This window comes from Gallinula chloropus (genome assembly GCF_964237585.1).
Source record: "Gallinula chloropus genome assembly, chromosome: 3".
NCBI lineage: Eukaryota > Metazoa > Chordata > Aves > Gruiformes > Rallidae > Gallinula > Gallinula chloropus.
The window spans coordinates 74,552,973-74,571,312 of record NC_140087.1 but is presented as its reverse complement, the minus strand read 5'-3'; the positions used below and the strand labels follow the sequence as shown (position 1 = coordinate 74,571,312).

At 46.0% G+C, this 18,340-nt stretch overlaps 1 protein-coding gene across 2 annotated transcripts; it reads right to left on the bottom strand.

Annotated features, from left to right (window-relative positions):
• Positions 1–199: 199 nt before the first annotated feature.
• On the bottom strand, positions 200–15,790 carry SEC23B (SEC23 homolog B, COPII coat complex component; the record flags this gene model as incomplete). Of its 2 annotated transcripts, none has more annotated exons than XM_084262471.1 (19): positions 200–543; positions 1,455–1,520; positions 2,343–2,498; positions 4,051–4,137; positions 4,948–5,109; positions 5,362–5,439; positions 6,791–6,944; positions 7,127–7,233; positions 8,011–8,100; positions 8,427–8,507; positions 9,013–9,136; positions 10,483–10,598; positions 11,407–11,565; positions 12,109–12,253; positions 12,819–12,904; positions 13,282–13,518; positions 13,730–13,816; positions 14,450–14,507; positions 15,567–15,790. In XM_084262471.1, the coding sequence occupies 19 exons, from the start codon at positions 15,785–15,787 to the stop codon at positions 454–456; spliced, it is 2,304 nt and encodes a 767-aa protein (XP_084118597.1). In that variant the 3' UTR covers positions 200–453. The 2 variants fall into 2 exon arrangements, with proteins under 2 accessions (XP_084118597.1, XP_084118596.1); XM_084262470.1 differs by having other exon boundaries at positions 13,282–13,461; positions 15,567–15,787.
• Between the last annotated feature and the right edge of the window lie 2,550 nt (positions 15,791–18,340).

The following is an 18,340-nucleotide window of genomic DNA, read 5'->3' as shown; positions in this document are numbered from 1 at the left end:
TCAAGACCCATCTGGATGCCTATCTGTGCAATATGAGCTAGGGAGCTGCTTGGGCAGGGGGGTTGGAGCCCATGATCTCTCAAGGTCCCTTCCAACCCCTACGATTCTGTGATTCTCCAGTGACACAGCCCCTGGCTGCTGACAGCCACCTTTCAAGAACACAACACATTACACGTTAAGCTGTTAAAATCTGTATTGGCTAAAACACCCTTTAGATCCAAGGACAGCGTATGAAAAATAAAAGACTAAACAGAATGCAGACAAAAGGGAATACAAATAAATTAGTATCTAAGAAGGGCCAAGTACAAAACTCTCCCTGAATATTTATTTCATTTCATAGTTAAAAAACTTCAGTCTAAAAGAGAGAGAAGGAAATGTAAATAAATGGTTCCACTTCTATCATCAATGTAATCTGTGTAACTGTTCTCTTCTTGCTGCTCGGTTGGATCAAAGTCACGATGCACTTGAAACTGCCAGCTTTTTCAGGTGGTCCATGAATACCTGGAGACTAACATCATCTGTCAGGATTGGAGCTCCTGATTCCTGCAGGAAAATAAAGAAATAATGAGCCTGAAACAGTTTTGTTCACACTGGAGACTAACTGAAAGCAAATCAGATGTTAGCACTTTGAACTAATTGCCTATAAAATCAACCAGCTTTTTCCCTGCAAAGGACAGATCTAGTGGAAAGCCACTAAACTTCGGCAAGGGCACTGATACTACCCACTAATGCAGTTCAAACTACTGGAAAAAATAAAAGTAACTACTTTATAAAGCATTAGGCATTTTGCTGCTCAAAGCTCTGCATGGGCAAGGTAAAGAAAGAGGCTGTAAGATTCTCAGATAAATCCCACATGTAGCAGAGATACAGGAAGGGAGATCAAAGAGTCAAAGTGCACTCCTTGTGAGACCACCCATCTACCACTAAGCTATTGTAGGGTACAGAGCTGTTCTGGCAACACCTCTGCCTGGATCCACTGAGAAAAAGCCCTGAAGTCAACCGGATTTTGCTGAAAAATCAGGGTGATTCAGTACAAGAACAGGAACACAAGTTTAATCATGCAGGTATGAAAACCATTCTGATCATCTCATCACCTAATGCTTCCTCACCAGTACTGTTTATCTTATCAACAACCATGGACTTGAATAAGCAGCCTACATAAAAATCGCACTTGCATAAACTTTACACACAAAGTTTGTGTCTTAAAACACTGCAGCCGTTGCACTCTCAGCTGGTAATTCCATTATCAGATCCTCTGGTACAGAGAAATAACTGTGTTTGCACAGTAAGGTTTTCAAATGCAGTCACAGATGTCTGCAAAAGCTCTGGGCTTAGAAATGGAGGACAAACATAACCTGCTCACTGTGTGTGGCCACGTGGCTACCGCACAGACAGACAGGGAATTGTACATCTTACGGTGTTCTTACACAACGAGCAGCTCTCCCATTGCTTACCTGTCCCCAGGCGTAGAGATTATTGTGAGTCTGAGAAGGGTTCACTTTAGACAAGAGGAACCGGGCCTGTTATGACAGACAAAACATTAGAGCAGCAGTTAGGTAAAATGACAGACCTGTCCGCTCCCTCAAGACTTCTCACCACCTTAGATACACTAGGGGTGTTCCTCTGCTTCTGCAAGCAAGGCACTAATTGAACTCAAACAGGTTTCAAGTCCAGAAGCAGCCCTGCTGTGCAGACAACTCATCTACAACGGGACAAGGTGCCCTGCCTCACCTGGCAGGGCAGCTCTGGTTCCACCATGTGACATGGCATGTCACCAGTGCTGGCCCTCACGTGCCCCCAACTGCTCTTCAGAAAAAAGGCCAGTGGAGAACTGGCGTAACATGGTCACATCGTCAATTAATACCAAATCATCTTGTTGGAGCACCATTCCAAGCCTTTTCACTGCTACAAACAAGCCAGGCACTGACAGGCACTGAACAACAATTCCAGGAAGAGCAAAAATAGGAACTGGTTTATATCCTCATTCTGCATCCGAGAATAAAAGAACAGGTGGTCAGTCAGTCAGGGTAACTTGCTGTCCTAGCACACTAACTGCACTACCTGTCTTGGGTAAGTTTAGATATGTAGGCAAATAATTTCTTTCCCACCTCTTTAGGGAATAAAAAGATAATTAAACTGGCCTTTTTTTTTTTGTTGTTAAATCAGATTTCAAAGTATATCCAGCAAGTGACTGACTTTTATAAGACAATGTTGCAGCTCATGAGGAAATACGCAACCTCTATACTTTGAAAACCTAAATTACCACCGCACTTAACTTACAGATTCATCCTTCTGGCAAAGCAGAAAAAGACTGGCATTGATTCAACAATACACCTCCTTACCTGACTGCCCCCGTGTTCAGTGTGGATGTAACGTGGCATTGGGAATCTAGTCTGCAAGATTTCCTGGGCGTCATCCAGTGGGGCTTGCAGGAGGTGCTTGAAGTTCTCGTATTCAGGCATGTCTTGGTAACCAGCTTTCTGCCACTGTGCAATAGTCTATTGATAGGACAAGGAGGAAATTAAAAAAAGCCACAGAGGTATCTGCAAGCCTCCCCTCATTCTAGGGCAGCAGAATGTTACAGCACTTCTACATACAGAGCATAAGACCTATGCACACTTTCAGTACTCTGGCAATGACGCTATTTAGTTTCTGTCCATTCATGAATATAAGAACAGGCACTCAACACAAAAGCTGCCAGCAGTTTGTGCAGTGCAAAATCCATTTGTTGAAAGTGATCTTTAATCCTTTATGTGTCAGCCTGCACCAACATAGAAACACAAATCACTTGACATTCTGAATCTGACTTGGTCTTAAATAAAGCAGCTGTTGCCTTAAGGTGAGGTAACTAACCATATGTACCTACCATTCTCTCTCTCTCTATATATATATATATATACAGATCACATGCTTAGCCCTTCCTTTTTTTAAGCCCTTCCTAAATTTTACCCCTTTGCTGAGTGACTTGCTCTGCCACAGTAGGTAAAAATCATTAGTTAACTCTGGAAGATGTATTGTCATTGTTAACTCAAGCTTTCAACCCCTGTTCCTGTCAGTCCCTGCTCGTCTCCCAAAGGCAACAAATCCTCTGTGAAGTGAGATGCTAAAGGATCTGCTGAAAACCATCAGCCCAACCTGCAGGTGTTCCAGTAACAGTTGATAAATATCACTGAAATAGCTTAGTTCAGAAACAAAGGGAAGAGATAAAATGCCTCCCAAAAAGTTTTTTGGTGTATGTTTGACCATAAACCAAGAAGGATTTATTTAAACTACTCCAGTATGATACCGTGTTTAGGTAGAAGAAACTGGATGAGGGCCCGTCCCCAAACAGGACTATAAAGGCTATGGGGTAAAAAAGAGAGTTTTCCAGAGAAAGTAGTAGAAAGAGTTTCTGCTTCCTCCCTTACCCCATAACTACTTTAGGGTGCAAGACATTCCCATTCTGCAGCCACAGTAGCATACTGGTCTTTCACAAAACCTGATGGGACTGAAATACAGACCTATGGGTCTGCACACTGAAAGGGCACTGGAAAGCCAAGGCTTTGGATACTGGTATAAATCTGGATGACTAGACAGGGCCAGCACCTAAGCACTTACCTCAGTCATGACAGAAGGAATATAGGAGCAGCTGTCAAAAGCATCCAGTATTTAAAAGCAAAACCCAGAAAAATTTGTAACTGATTTCTTTACGAGCAGCAGTATTGAAGTGTCAAAATCCAGCAGCCAAGCATGTCATGTATCTGACAAATCAGACAGTAATTCTCTGCCCTGTTTAGGTTCAAGTTTCTCTGACCTCTCCCAGGCATAGTAAGGGAGCACCTTCATTACCACACATGACAGTTGTTACTCAGTGCAGCACATACCCTTAGCGGGTTTTTTTGTTAACTCAGACTGGGATGTAATTGCATTGTAACTGGCAGCATGTATATGATGCCATTATACTAGCGTGGGGTTTGCAAGCAGCTCTTTTCATGCCAACAGCAACACCATCTGCATGTGTGGCAGGAGGGAGGGCGTGCAAACAGAGAATGAGAACGTATTTCACTGTACCTCACCAAGGTAGATAACTATCTGGAAGAAAGTATCCATCAGGAGGATTCTGTCAGGAAGAATACTGCTGCTGTCCAAAAGCACCGGCTGGGGAAAATAAAGAAGAAAGTCAGGTGCCACGAAGCCCTCAGAACTGTATTAACCTTTGTTGGTGGGCTGAAGGGCTTGCTCAGCCCTGCCCAGATAGACGTGACTCCACCAATAGCTGCTCACCCCCCACAGGGTGCAGTCAGCTCCCAGCAGCATCACTGAACTGAGCAGCAGGTCATCAGCTGCTGTATGAAACACAGCATGTGAGAGAGCAATTTCTATGGCTCCAAGTTTAACCTGAAGTCACCTTGAACAAAAATCTCTCAAGAATGATAAGGAGTAATACAAGAATTCTGACAGATGCTGCCAAGGTTTCAAAATATTACTCCAGCAGCTTCTGTGTCTCTTCCCTGCCAGGCACACTCCCTTCAAGGAAGCTGTTGGTAAAAGGGAACCCGTGTCTGTCCACTGAACATAGTTAAACACCACTGCATGAACAGCTGACAACAAGCAGCTGGTGAGAGGTGATTGCCTGGAAGGGCTGAGGCCTGCAGTGGAGATGTCAGCCTCTGGCAAAGAAGCAAAAGCACTGCTGACAGCTGCAGGATTCAGTGGATATTGGGGGTGGGAGGTTTCCTGGTGGGATGTGGTGGGGGGAAGTGTTGTCTTTTGTTATTTTTAATGAAAGCTCTAAGTTTAATAAAAAGACAATTAATATTTTCCATTGCCCCATCTCAGCCTTTAATAATTAACTTGATTAAAAAGAAAAAAAAATATATAGGGGTGTTTTTACTGAAATAGTGTTTCTCTGACCTAACAGTCATTGTTTGGGACTGATCCACCTCTTCCTGTTAACCAGAGACTCACCTCAGGAGGTCCATGGAAAGAATAAGCATAAAGGATGGGCTGGATCATAATGAGAGACTGGGTCAGATCCTGTCTGGCAAAGTGGTGACGGTAATAGGAAGATTCATCTGGGCTGTTGTTGAAGACCTGCAGGAACGGGGAGCGTCGCAGGTGGAACATGAACTGCAACAGAAAGATGAGGGAGAATAGAAACGTCAGCAAGTTGCCAGAACTTCTGCACTCAACTCCAGTCTTTATGAACAGCAAATTCTTTCAAATAAAAGTACTATTAGCTTATTAACTACAGGGCCACCCCAGCAAATAAAATAAATGTTTAAAAAATCTGTCCCTTCCCTCTTGAATCTGATAAAAGGTATGAGATTTTTTTATCATCTCTGTCACTTTCCCCACAGCTGTTGGAAGTGAAGTTCTTACCTGGGGATACAAAGAAAATGATTCTGACAATCTGAAGGAGTTGGGATCATCTTTGTTGTATTGTCCAAATTTCTGACACTGTTGGAAGCAAAACGGATACTCTGGTTATCTTTTTCCCCCTTTTTTTTAAAAAAAGGGTGTTCTTTTGGTTGTTTTTAAACAGAGCAACCAAGGCTTCAAAGTGACAATGACAAGTAATAAAAAAAGTTACTGGCAATTTTTTCTGGAAGCCAGTGGTTTCTATATCTTTCTGGAATGAGAATGCTGGTTCAATCTATTTATCTTTTTATGTATAAATAATCTACATTTGAAAGTATCTATGAATGAAAAAAATTAGTGTTTGTAGTGATACCCATTTTTTTTTCCATTAAATCAGGAATTCCATGTTATAGCTAAGCTGCTTTGTATGCTATGAAACATTTCTGCAGAAAGTAATTCCCTCCAGAGCACAAGCAGACTGGCATCTCACCACCTGCTTCACTGAAAATAAGAAGCATCAACAATTTTAGCAATGTAACTATGACTCCACAATGGTTTCAGCATGCCCACGTGCGCTTTAGTGCTCAAACCTTTGATATTTGCCCTGTTTTTTTTTCCAGTGTCTAACGTGCTATATCTGTTAGTATCAACTCCACTGGCCATTTGGACAAAGCCCAAACTGATTTAGGCAATTCAGGTCTGTGAAATTCAAAGAAAGAGAGGGTGAAGTTGTGGAAGTCATTACTACCCTGAACTTGGCACCAGTGAGCCCACACCTAAATGCTGTGTCCACTTTGGGGCTCCTCAGTGCAAGACAGACATGAATATACTGGAGTGAGTTTAGCAGAGGCCACCAAGCTGGTCAGGGGCTGAAGCAACTCATGTAGAACGAGAGGCTGAAGAAGCTGAATTTATTCAGCCTGGTGAAGACTGGGATCAGGGAGTTATATTGCTCCAGGTAGCTGGAGAAACAGAAATTCTGACTGGGGGGAAAGAAAAAAAATCCAAATCACAGTGGTTGAGATCAAACACTGGAACAGGTTGTCAAGAGAAGCGAGAGCAATTCTATCTTTGAAGATCTTCAAAACTCAACTGAACAAGAGCTGAGCAGCTTGCTTTAACTACAAAGCTGGCCCTACTCTGAGCAGGGAGAGGGGGTGGGATTGATCCTGAGACCTCCAGAGGTCCGTTCCCACCTGCATTATTCTGTGTTTCACTATCACTTCCTTAATCTCAAGTTTAACCCTTTCAGCATGATGGGATGTTTACCTATCCTCCCACAAATTTGCTGATCATACTAACTTCTGATCTATCACGTACTACAACTATGTGACTGTGATCAGAGCACGAATGAAGACAGTCAATCTGGAAAAAAAGAATGGTGTTTTCACTTCCAGACACCATTTTACTAAAATCAAGAATGTTCCCAACCAGAGCCTATCAGCCTTACCAGCCTGATCAGCTGTCTGTCCAGCCATCGCAGAACATCAGGTCCCTCCTCAGATTCAGCTCTGTACACTCCCAGTCGTGCCATCAACACAGCAGCTGCTTCCTGGTCAAATGCAGCTTCTATATGCTGGAGCTGAGTCTGTGCATCTGCCCAGCTATAGGGTTAGTAAAAGGTTAGCACAACGTGCCTTCACTTTCAGCACAACCCAAACCACATTCACCCTCCCTGTGCCAAATAAGCACACCAACACATGCAATAAAAAGCTAGAAAGATTCCAGCTCAGACTGCAGCTTATGTTTCTGCCATTCTGACAAACAATTGTCATGAGATACTCACTTTCTGGCTATGGTGGTGACACGAATGCGTTTCTGCGTACTGGAGTGTTGATACTGAGTGACAAACTGCACTGCTCCTCTGCCTCCCTGAGGTATGGGTGCGTTGTGCTGCAAACGAAACAAGGTAAGCCTTCAAAACAGGCTGGCTTTTCCATAACTCTGTACAATAAAGAAACCTCCAGGACATTATTTAATGAATAATAAGGTTTTGACTAATAATTAATACGTTTTTGAGTAATAAGTAATAATTTGAGTACAAGCTAGAGAAAGACCAGAGAGAAGTTTGTTAGCGTAGTGGTTTCCAGCAGCTCTCAGAGTCAAGTGGTGCTGGGCCCATTTAACCTCATGCCTGACTCTTTATCAGCTTGTCCTTTAAAGGACAGCTGCAACTTAATGTTCATTGTTTTGGAGATGATAAGAATGGCAGTAGAAGATCTGAGCTACGGTCCTGTGAGTCCAGCATCCTATTCCCAGCAGTAACGAGCCCACACAGCAAAGAAGACAAAGAGAGGGATGCATGTGGAATTCCTCTGGGGTGGCATTCCTAGCTTCCATGTGCTCTGAAACTTCCCCAGCCAAAAGCTGCTCCTGAGCCATCAAGTCAGTGCAACTTGGAAGAGTAATTCTCCAAGAATTTGAAGGTATTTATGTTTTTATTCTCTGCAGCACCGACTGGTGAAGAGACAGTTTCTTCCTTGTTAAATAAATACTATAGGATGAAGACAAGGAAAGAATGCAGGTTTTGTACAGAACAAAAATATTAGACAATTTATGCATTGGAAAACAACCTCTGAGACTGTTTCTTTGGCATAAAACACTTGGCTGCTTTGCAGCTGTCCATCATCTGCAGCACAGGGAATGTCACTGGGGAAAAAAAGAACTGACCTGATTTACCACTTCAAAGTAAATGGCCAGAGTTGTGCTGGGGTCCAAGCTGCAAATTTTCCATTGAGATGTTCCTCCAATTCCAAGCTCCTGCACAGAATTGAAAAGAAAACAGCATTTTTGTCTCCAGCAGCAGGTAAGGGAAGCTTATGTTAAATTCTGATCAGAAGTGCAAGTTATTGCAGGCCACCTAGATTCCTTATCTTTTGGGTGTGAATGAAGTTACTGAAGGACATACAGTTAAAAGAAAGTTTTATGGGGCAATGATTTAGTCCTGAAAAGACTGTCTTTAGCTATGGATGTTTCCAGTTTGTTCTTCTCCAGCTGACATTCTAACTGAGCTGTAGGTACAGACATAATCTTTGCACTGTGTATTTACTACTCTGTTTTAAGCTTTTTCCATGTCAGAAACTTACGTTTTCAGAGACACATGGCCCTTTAGCATTCAGGGATATGCACGGTCCAATAGCTCCTGCAATTTTCAGCTCCCTAGAGGTCTAGAACAAGGTAAAAGAAGTTATGGGTTTGTTGTTGGGTTTTTTGTTTGTTTGGGGTTTTTATTTTAATCAATTCAGCCAAACAGAATACACACAGACTATATCAGTTGCTCAGCTTTGATCAGATGATCACGTGGCTGTCAGGGAAAGCATCAGAGTGCTTTCCCAGATCACCTACTGGTACAACCAGTGAACGTAAGAGAATCTACATAGTCACATTTTAATAATGATGACACATTTACAGTGACCACGAGAAAGCATGAAATATTCCTTGCTGAATGAGGAGAAGCTGAGCTCAGTGGCTTTAAAAAAACATTATAATTTATAAGCTTTCAAACAAAAATCCCTCCACTCCCTCCAGTACAGTGCTTCTCCCAAAACAGGTACTACAGCTGACCTCAAACATACAGAATTTTCTATACCCCAGATATTTAATCAACTTCTGAATGAACAGCAAGCACTTGTATTTCCCAGTTAATGTCATCTAGTGAAACTGATCTCTCACCTTCACGTCCAAACTTGCACCAAAAGCCATCCGAAATTCCCCGTTGAACCCTTTGTTAAATACCCGCTGGAAGGTCTGCTTGAAGAGAGAAGTGTTGAAGGAGTCTCCCATCACCATGTGTCCTCTGGGAAAGAAAAAGTGATACACAAGGAACTGAAACAACCAGGAACTAGAAGTAAAGCACAAAGGATAGATCCCTCCAACCCTCACACATGCGGACACATGCAGAAACTGTTTTAAAGCAGAGGCAGAATTCACATCAGGGAATGCAGACTCATGGATGCACCTCCAAAGCCAGACAAGTTAATGCTCCATCTTTGCCAGCTTGCTTTCTCAACCACATTTCTTGCCATCCCTTTAGCTGCTTTAAAAATGCTCACATTCCACCAGTTAGGAACACCTGGACCCAGGAAAGGGCTTTGCTCAGCCTGCTTTCCCTCCGCAGGTCTGGAACCACCCATGCTACAGACAGGATGACTGCACCCCTGTGGCACAAGGATGGGTGCGTAGGTGTGCGCTGTGCCTTGCCCAAACACCCTGGTAAACCCAGTCCTGACCAGAAGGACCTCTGTAATGCAACTAAAGGGTCAAACAATCTCTGTTCTGCTTACTGAGGATTACCTGAGCATGTACAAACAAATACTCTGCATTTTGCCCAAAGCAGCCTCTGGCTCCCTAGGCACAGCAGGTTTCAAATGGCCAACAAGATGTGCCCCAGCAGGCCCAGTTTAGCACACAGCCCTCCTCACAGAGACCATGTAGTTTTCAGCAATGTGGAACACAGACATTCACCCCTTCGAGACATCACTTAAAACTAGATCCAGGGAAGCCAAGAATCCCTGAAGAAAGCACAAGTGAGCTGCCAAGCAGAGAAAATCTGGCCCACACAAAGTTTCTTCCCACTACACCTGGTGCTCTGCTTTTCTGATGGCACTTCAGTCATGCACACACAACAAAGCACAGCTTCTATATCCCATATATTCTGGAAAGGATACTTGCTATCTCCCAAGGAGGCAGAAGGCATTTGCAAGCGACATGATGCACCATGCTTTAGAATACCTTTCTCAAAGCAGGACATTGAGTTTCCTACCAGCAGTGCTAATTCACATGCTGCTTTGAGACTTCAGTAACGTGGCCTGGGGTCAGGGGAGGTTTGCCATATAATTCCTGGCAAATTCAAACCATAGTTTAGAAGAAAGAGTTAGGAAGACCCCCTCCCTGGCAGTGTTCAAGGCTGGGTTGGATAAGGCTTTGGACAACCTAGTCTAGTGGAGGTGTCCCTGCCCACGGCAGGGGGGTTGGAACTAGGTGATCTCTAAACTCCCTTCCAACCCAAACCATTCTATGATATCTCATGCTTTTGCCCTCACAGCAAATTTAACTGCTTTCTGAACCATTTTCCCCCTAAATTAAAAATAAATAAATAAATAAATAGAATGCCAAATTTGTGCTCTCCTGCTATGAACATACCCGGTAAGGTTTGCACAACACTTCATCTCCAGCAGTCCAGTCTGATCCAGGGCACAGGCATAAATGTCAATGCAGTGTCCATTGGCTGCAGTGCGATTCGCCAGAGTCTCATAGTGCTGGGGAAAAACATACACAGTGTTTAGGGTGGGCAGTTTCTCTGCTGCTCTCCAGCTGAGGCCAACAAGTGAAACACAAGGTACAAATGAAGCGATTACTAGTGCTGTAGTGAAAAACCAGCTGTTTTACCCTCAGTGGTCTGCTGGGGCACACTTCTCCCTCCTACCAGGTTTGCATTTGGATGAGCTTAAGCTTTACATGGCAAATACAGAGTGCATGAACTGCATGGGATCTTTGCAATAACCTACTGGAGATCCAAAGGTTCCAGGTGATAATTAAGAGAAGAGGTGCCATACTGCTTCCTCTAAGCTGCCAGGCACGTTTCATGCCTGACATTTCAACTATTTTAACTTGCTTTCATACACCAGGAAGACAAAGAAGGCTTTCTGGAAGTGACCAATTCTTGGAATGCTTGGGGGTTTTTCCCTCCCCGGAAGGACATACAATGATGTTAATGAACAAACTCTCCGTTCACCATCAGTTAAGAATCAGCATTGAAATACTACTTTCTCTCAGAAAGCACAAGACCATACTGGAGAAGTAACCAGGAGGCAGTCTTTTTTTACCCTTCCCTTAACCATTCTCACAATTTAACATACACAAAGGCTCAGGCTCTTCAAGGACAGTCACGCAAGTATCCGCACATACTGTTCCCACATCAAAAGAATGGACATTTGCTCCCTGGGGAAGGCCACTGGGCAGCTGTCACCGTAGCAGTGTAGGTAGGTTTGTGTTATGTCCTTTCCCTACATGAATACACTATCCAGATTTTGTTTTCAAACACACCCAGCAGGCACTAGCACCTACTTTGGTGGCCTTCTTCATGAACCTCGCGTTGTCCTTCTCGATGTCATGCCAAGAACGGATAGGTGTCTTCAGTTCATCGCCTACCACCATGCCTGGTCCTTGTGTTGGCGGCCCACCTGTGAACAGCATTATTCTGGCCCCTGTGTTTGGAAATGTGCCCTAAAATAAAAATAAAGACTTATATCAGAGGGGAAGGAGGAGGGGGGAAAAGTGGGAGGGATTAAAAAAAAAGGGGAGAGACTGATTAAATGGTAAGAACACTTTCTTTAGGGAAGCGTCTGCATATGCTTCTGTAATATCATTAGGGATCTGTCTCTGCTAGAGGCCACCTTGAAAAACAGCAACACATTTCCTGACAGTCACAGCACTCTTAAGTTTAGACTGAAGCTACGTCAAGCTTGGTGTCTTCACAACAGGAAGCAAGCAGTTTCTGTTCTTTTCACTCACATCTTAGGTGGTCCAGTGCACAGTATCACCTCCACACAGTCACACAAACAAGAATCAGAGACCCTCAAACACCTGCATATCTTACTATTTAGATGTAAACTCCCAGCCCCCTCTACACCAGCTGGTTCTAAGTCAGTGGAGACAAACTGTACCTCTGCAGCCCAAGGTAACTTGCCCACAGACCAAACTGGACTGACACCTGCTCACATCTCAGTACTGTGACCAGCTCATCTCAAACAGCAGCACTGAAAATACCTCCAGTAAGCCAACAGCAATTGAAAGAGCTACTCCAGTGGAACGTAAAGGCCTCTTTCCCTGGGTCACTGGCCATGGGTCCCTTTGCAGTTCTCCAAGCAGATCTGTTAAATTCATGTCAATCTTATGTACTGGCTGCAGAAACCTGTAAAAATTCAAATGAAATGCTTTCTTGATCATAAGTCCTTTTAGTTTAGAGAAGAAAGAAAGTGCCTCTTTGTTCCCACCACACATACATTGCACTGAGACAGTTATGAGAAGCAGAGAGTCGCATGACATGTTGCTTTCTTACATCCAAACTTTCCAAGATAACAGCTCGATGCAAAATAATTTTTACAAAGTATGAAAGCAAGACATCAGGAACTGAAAAGAAGGCAAAGTCACAGGAAGCATAAGAAAGAGCTTGAACATTGATTTAGTCTAAGAAAATGCACAAGAGCTGCCACTGAAAAAGAGGAGCTGAGAAAGAGCACTGTATTCAACAGAAACAAGTACAACTTCACTGTTCAGGGGTCACTGCTTGCCCATCAACCAATTTTTGGACTTGCTGAGCCAGAGAGTAGGAGGTGTGAAAAGAAATAACTGTGACAAGACAATGCTATTTAAATCTTCATACAAAGGCTCCTCATGGGAAACCCAAGTTTAGAAGCATGACCCCAAAGGGGCATAAAACATCTGTCCTGCTCCTCTGCTGTGCTGGTGCAGCTTACCTGCTTGAAATAACAGGTTGCTCTGGAGTTTGAAGAGGTCTTCCCTGTTGAATGGGGACAGCTGGCCTTGAAAGCCCAAGCATATCCTAGAGAACAGTAAAGAAGAGGCAAAGGAGATGTACTATTCAAACACTAAGCTTATTATTTGCTGTCAAGTAATATACCCAGAGGGCTGCAATACTGTGGCAATAAGTAAATTAAAATCTGTGAAATTATTAATCTTTTCACTCCCAGTAGGAATAGATCAATGCATCCACTATGAGACACACACAAACTCTATCTTGGACAAGCTTCCAAGGAATTTACAAAGGCAAAAAAGACAGGACAGATACTGGGAGGGAAACAGCCTAACAAGTTAAGAGCAGTGAACCCTCCTTCTTCCCCAAGAGCCCAGAACTTGAAAGATCAGCAGTGGTGTCAACAGAGCTAACAAGCCACTGGCTTAAGAGGTGGCAGAACATACCTGTATTTGCTTAGCTGTCAGGTCCTTCGTGCCCCTAAACACGTAGCTCTTGGAAATGCCTTCACAGCTCAGCTCATGAACCTGGACCATTCTGCCAAAAGTGATGAGCCCCACCAGAGCATCAGCAGGCAGCAGACTGAGGGACATCTGGAGGGACTCCTTCAGCGCCTGCAGGTCCTCCTCTTCCAAGCACGTATCAACAACGTACAGGAAGATCAACGGTGTCTGTGGGCCTCTCTAAAGGGGAAAGAGAGGGATTTACTAAGGATGTGTATATGCCAGGTAATTCTTTATAATGTTTCCAGCCAAGGAATAAAACAAGCCCTGTCTTTAGCACCTTGCAGAAATGTTATCTATTTGCATTATCTTAAGTAAATCCAACACATACATGAACATGTCATAAACAAGAAAATTCTGGGGGCTTCAAACTGGCCGACAATTCACTTACCTGCACTATGTATTCAATTGTTGAAAACTGAGGCATAAGCTCTGCTGGTTGGTTGACTTCAGAAATGCCTGCATATGGTGGAGGGAACTGAAAAAGGGAACAAAAACTTAGGACAAGGAAGTTGCAAGACAGAAATGTAGGACCCTCCCCTGCAGAACAGAGGCAGCCCTGTTCATGATGCAGTTATTCAACTCCATTTACTGCCACTGCACCAGCCTGATTAATTCATGACAAGAGACCCAAACTGCTGTTCTCCCAAGGACAGACAAGAAGTGGCCAGCAGTACAGACAGCTGATCCATCCAGAGTAAATACAAGGCAGGACTAAAGCAGCAGCTATGCATTAGCTAATTTAATTTAGCTACACAATGGTTTCTGATGGCAAAAGTCTATTCAAATCTGGTGAATGTCATATTCAGCAAGAAAAGTAAATGTCAAGTATCAAAAACATGCTGGAAACACATAGGACAAAATAGCATTTTTATCTCCTTCCTATGTCCTGCATGCTGCTAAAATCACTGGCAAAGCTGAACTGAAAACAGACAAGGTGTGAGGTAAAACAGATCCACTAACGAGTACTCTGGCCTGGGTTCAGCAAGAGAAAAAGGCCAAAGAAAGGAATCTAGAAAAGTGGAATTTGTGCTTAATATATTTTGCCTGGGGATGCCATCAATAAAATGTTCTCTGAAGAGATGGAAGGGCTGACACTTTCCCAACTTACCTGATTTCTCTGAAAACAGAAGTTACAAGCCCAGAGTTTGGCCCGATAGTCAACCTGGCTGCAAGGGAAAGGAGAGGCATTAGTCTAACCAGAGGAACAGTTTTACAGCACAACTCCACAATTATCTACACTGGTCCACAGTGCTGAGGAACGAACAGAGTATCAGACACTCCAACTCCAATAACACAGAGTTTTAGGGATTCAGACTCTTGTTCTATTGCCAGAAAGTCCATTAGCTCATCCAGCCCTGCCACATCCAGGCTCATCAGCATGACAGACCACTGGCAGCATTTTGGAGCCCAGCCTTTGGCAGACAAAGACTTGGGTCTAACCATTCTTTCAATACACTTGTGCTTATCTCAGTCACTTTATTGTTTGTACAGGTGCAGCACACAAGTACTCCGGTTACAGAGCAGCAGGAGCTGTTCACCCAGATCCTGCACAAACACTGAACAAACAGGCTGTTCCCTGCCCCAAAGAGTTTACTCTCCTCAACCCCTTACAACATCCTGTAACAGCTGGTGCAGTACAGACTGGTCGTGTTCTTAATTCAGGAGCCCTCTTCCTTGCTCTCAGCGGCCTCCCCTGCTTACTCTCAGGCCAGTGCTACGCTTTGAGTATGTATGATCCTCACATGATTTGGAGATTAAGGTTATTCCTCTTGAATACTCAGCAAATGTTCAAAGAAAGCCTTGATGCCCATACTGGAGCCAACCTACAAGCAGCAGGATGTGTAGGAAGCAGGAAAACAAGTGAACATCACAGCCCAGAGAACAATATCAGTATAATTGTCATCTTTGCCTATTTTAAGTTTCATAATTCATCATGAAATTCCCTGGGATGGTAAGAGGACTGGCAATTTCCATATCATCCCTGCCTTAATAGCCACCCCAAAGGCACTCCTCTGTCCCCTGCTTCTGGCAGTTCTATTAATGGGCTGGCATTGAACATAAGTCACTAGGCACATATGGATTTTAACAAACCCAGTACATCTAAATGAAAGAGGCTGCCAGGCACCAGGCAGAGAAAAGGGGGAATAAGGAAGTAATGAAGCTCAGATAAAAACTAGGTACTATCCAGACTCTTTTTTAACATCCCCAAGCCAAGAAATTCATACCAGAGTGGGTTGAGCACTGCTTTGCACGTCAGCCTGCTACAAAGTACCGGCTCATACTGCACAGGTGGCAGGTCAAGACGCTCCTTCAGCGGGGTCAGAAGACAGGCCAGGGGGACAACCATCCTGGTGGCTTCCAGCCTGCTGGAGGGCCACACGTTCCAGCTGAAACGCACTCCGTCCCGCTCCTCATTTTGCTGGATGAACTCCAGGTACGTCGCCATGGGACTGCAGGAGCTCTGAAAGGACATAAAAACACGTTCAGGTAGTGATCACCTGCTTAGAGAATGGTCCTGCAAGGGAGGTCAGCACATGAGGCACAAGGCAGGACAAAGCCAATACATTTTAATGAGTTCATCCCATTAACAAACGAACCATGTGACTACATTAATCTCTTCTGTCCAGTGCGCTCATCAACATCCCAGACAATTAAAACCCAATCAAATCCAATGAAGAAATGAGGAAATCTGACACTCAAAGCCAGATGGCAAGTTGTGGGTTTTTTTCTTGTAATCCATGTTTAACATCCCAGTACCCACTGAGCCCCAGGCTGGCCTCAAGGCAATCCTGCCTGACTCAGGTCAGGTCACACCTGAACACATCCTGAAGCCTTCAGATGAAACCTTGTGGGAAGAAAACAGGGCCAAGTCTGAGACCAAACACTCATCACAAGTATCTAGTTGCCAGCCTGCCCTGCTTAAGGATGGAAAGGAGCACATGACAAAAGGTCAGAAAAGGTCTTTGGTGATTTTAGACATCCTCTGTGCACGGCAGTGTGCCCCACTCGCAGTAAGGGAGGAATCGAGAGTCCAGCAGACTTCAGAAGAGATAAGCTATTTAAGGAGGATATCCCCAACACACCAGGGAAGTCACACTTTACCAAACTCTGAGGAGTAAGATCTGAACAAGACCTCCCAGGCCATCTCTACCTTTCACATCCCTGAGAAAGAGAAGTCTACCAAAGAAGTCTACCAAAACCCCATAAAATCCAGACCACAAACACCACACATCACTGGCAGCAACTCACAGCACCAAGAGCAGCAGCACAATGACTTGCTCTTGGCTGAGGAACTTCAGAGGTTCACCTCCAGCCACAGACACTCCAGGATTACCTTAGCCCTGGTCCTCACTGCAGGTGGGAGATTCAGGATGGGTACAGGCAGGAGAAATCAGAAGCATCACCTCCCACAGAGGACGAGACGTCCAAACTCACTGACTTTTTATGTCCTTGCTACCAATGATGCAAATCAAGCTCCTGGGTATTGCCCTGTATTTCCACCCCCACCCCCAGAGTGGCAAACGGAAGAGTTCAGCAACACACTGCCACCACAAACGGGTCTGTCAGGGTAAAAGTCAGAGCTGAGTGTCCCTGTAAAAGGTCCTGGACATCAGAACAGTAAGATAAACACCTGACATCTCAGGTATGCAGTGCAACCACAGGGCAAATTTACTCCATGTTGCTGTTCCAGCTGAAGCCCAGCACTACCCCCCTGCCCCAGCCTGAGCCTCAACTGCCCCAGCAGGGTTTGGCACAGGCTGTGGCCCTGATTTGTGGTCTGGACAGCAGAAGAGGAGGCTCCCACACCCAAAATTGGGCTGCGTAAGGCCAGCTTAGGGCCAAGTCCCTGCCTGATGTGCCAGCTTCCCACAAAAGCAGGGCCCCAGTCACACAGCAACCCCCAGGGCCTGGCCCGGTGGCAGGGAGGTCCCAAAGCCCCTGTCCAGGAGAGGATAAACCCTACCAAAGACTCAGCAGACGAGCTTGCGGGGGTATTCCAGTTTCCGTATGGGATCTGCTAATAGGGGACCCTGCTGACCTGACCCACCCCTCCCAGCAAAGCTGGGATCACCACAGATCACCCAGCCCCTGGGCTCAGCACAGACCCCTATCGAATCCATAGGGGCCACCTCTGACCGGCCCCCCCATCCCCGGCCCTGCCACGGGGGAAGCACTGCCCCCCACCCCCGCAGTGCTACGGGGGGCACTGCCGACTGCCCGCACAGCCCCGGGGGGCGCGGGTGACCCCGGCCCTGCCCTGAGGGACACTGCGAGGCCCCACCGCTCAGTGCAGCCCCGGGGTGCGGGGCGGGGAGGGGGGGGGGGGTAGTGGATACTGCCCGTCCCGGGCCCTGGCAGAGCTCCGGGTGACGCCGCCGAGCCCCCGCGCTGCTCCGTGGGACGCTGCCGGTCCCCACGCCCAGGCTGCCGTAGGGGACACCGCCGACCCTTCCCCAGCATCCCCTGAGGGGCGCGACTGACCCCTCCAGAGCCTCGCGTAGGGACCTCCACTGACCCCCTCACAGGGAAGGGCACCGAGACCGAGCCCCCGCAACCCCAGCGCGCAGGGGACGCCACCGACCTCCCAGGTCCCCCGCGCACCCGGAACGCCAGCGACTCCCCCCACCCCCCCGCCCCGCTTCAGGGGACGCCGCTCACACCCCTCCAGACCGCCTCACAGAGGCCGCCGCTGGAGCCCCGGTCTCCCCTCAGGGGAGCACCGCCACCCGCTGCCCCCACAACGACCGGAGATCCGCGGGGACTCCCCGCAGCGCCCACCTGCCCGCCTCGCGCCGCTCCCCGCCGCGGCCGCCGCCCGCTCCCGGCAGGCCCCGCGCGCCCGGCAAGGCCAGCTCAGCTGTACAGGCTGCCCGCCAGAAAGATGGCGGCACCAGCACACCCCGCCCTTCCCCGGCGACGCTCCGCCGACATCTTGGCTAAGGGCACGCAGTGCGCGGTTCTGAAGGCGAGATAGCGGCGTGACCTTACCAGACATGGC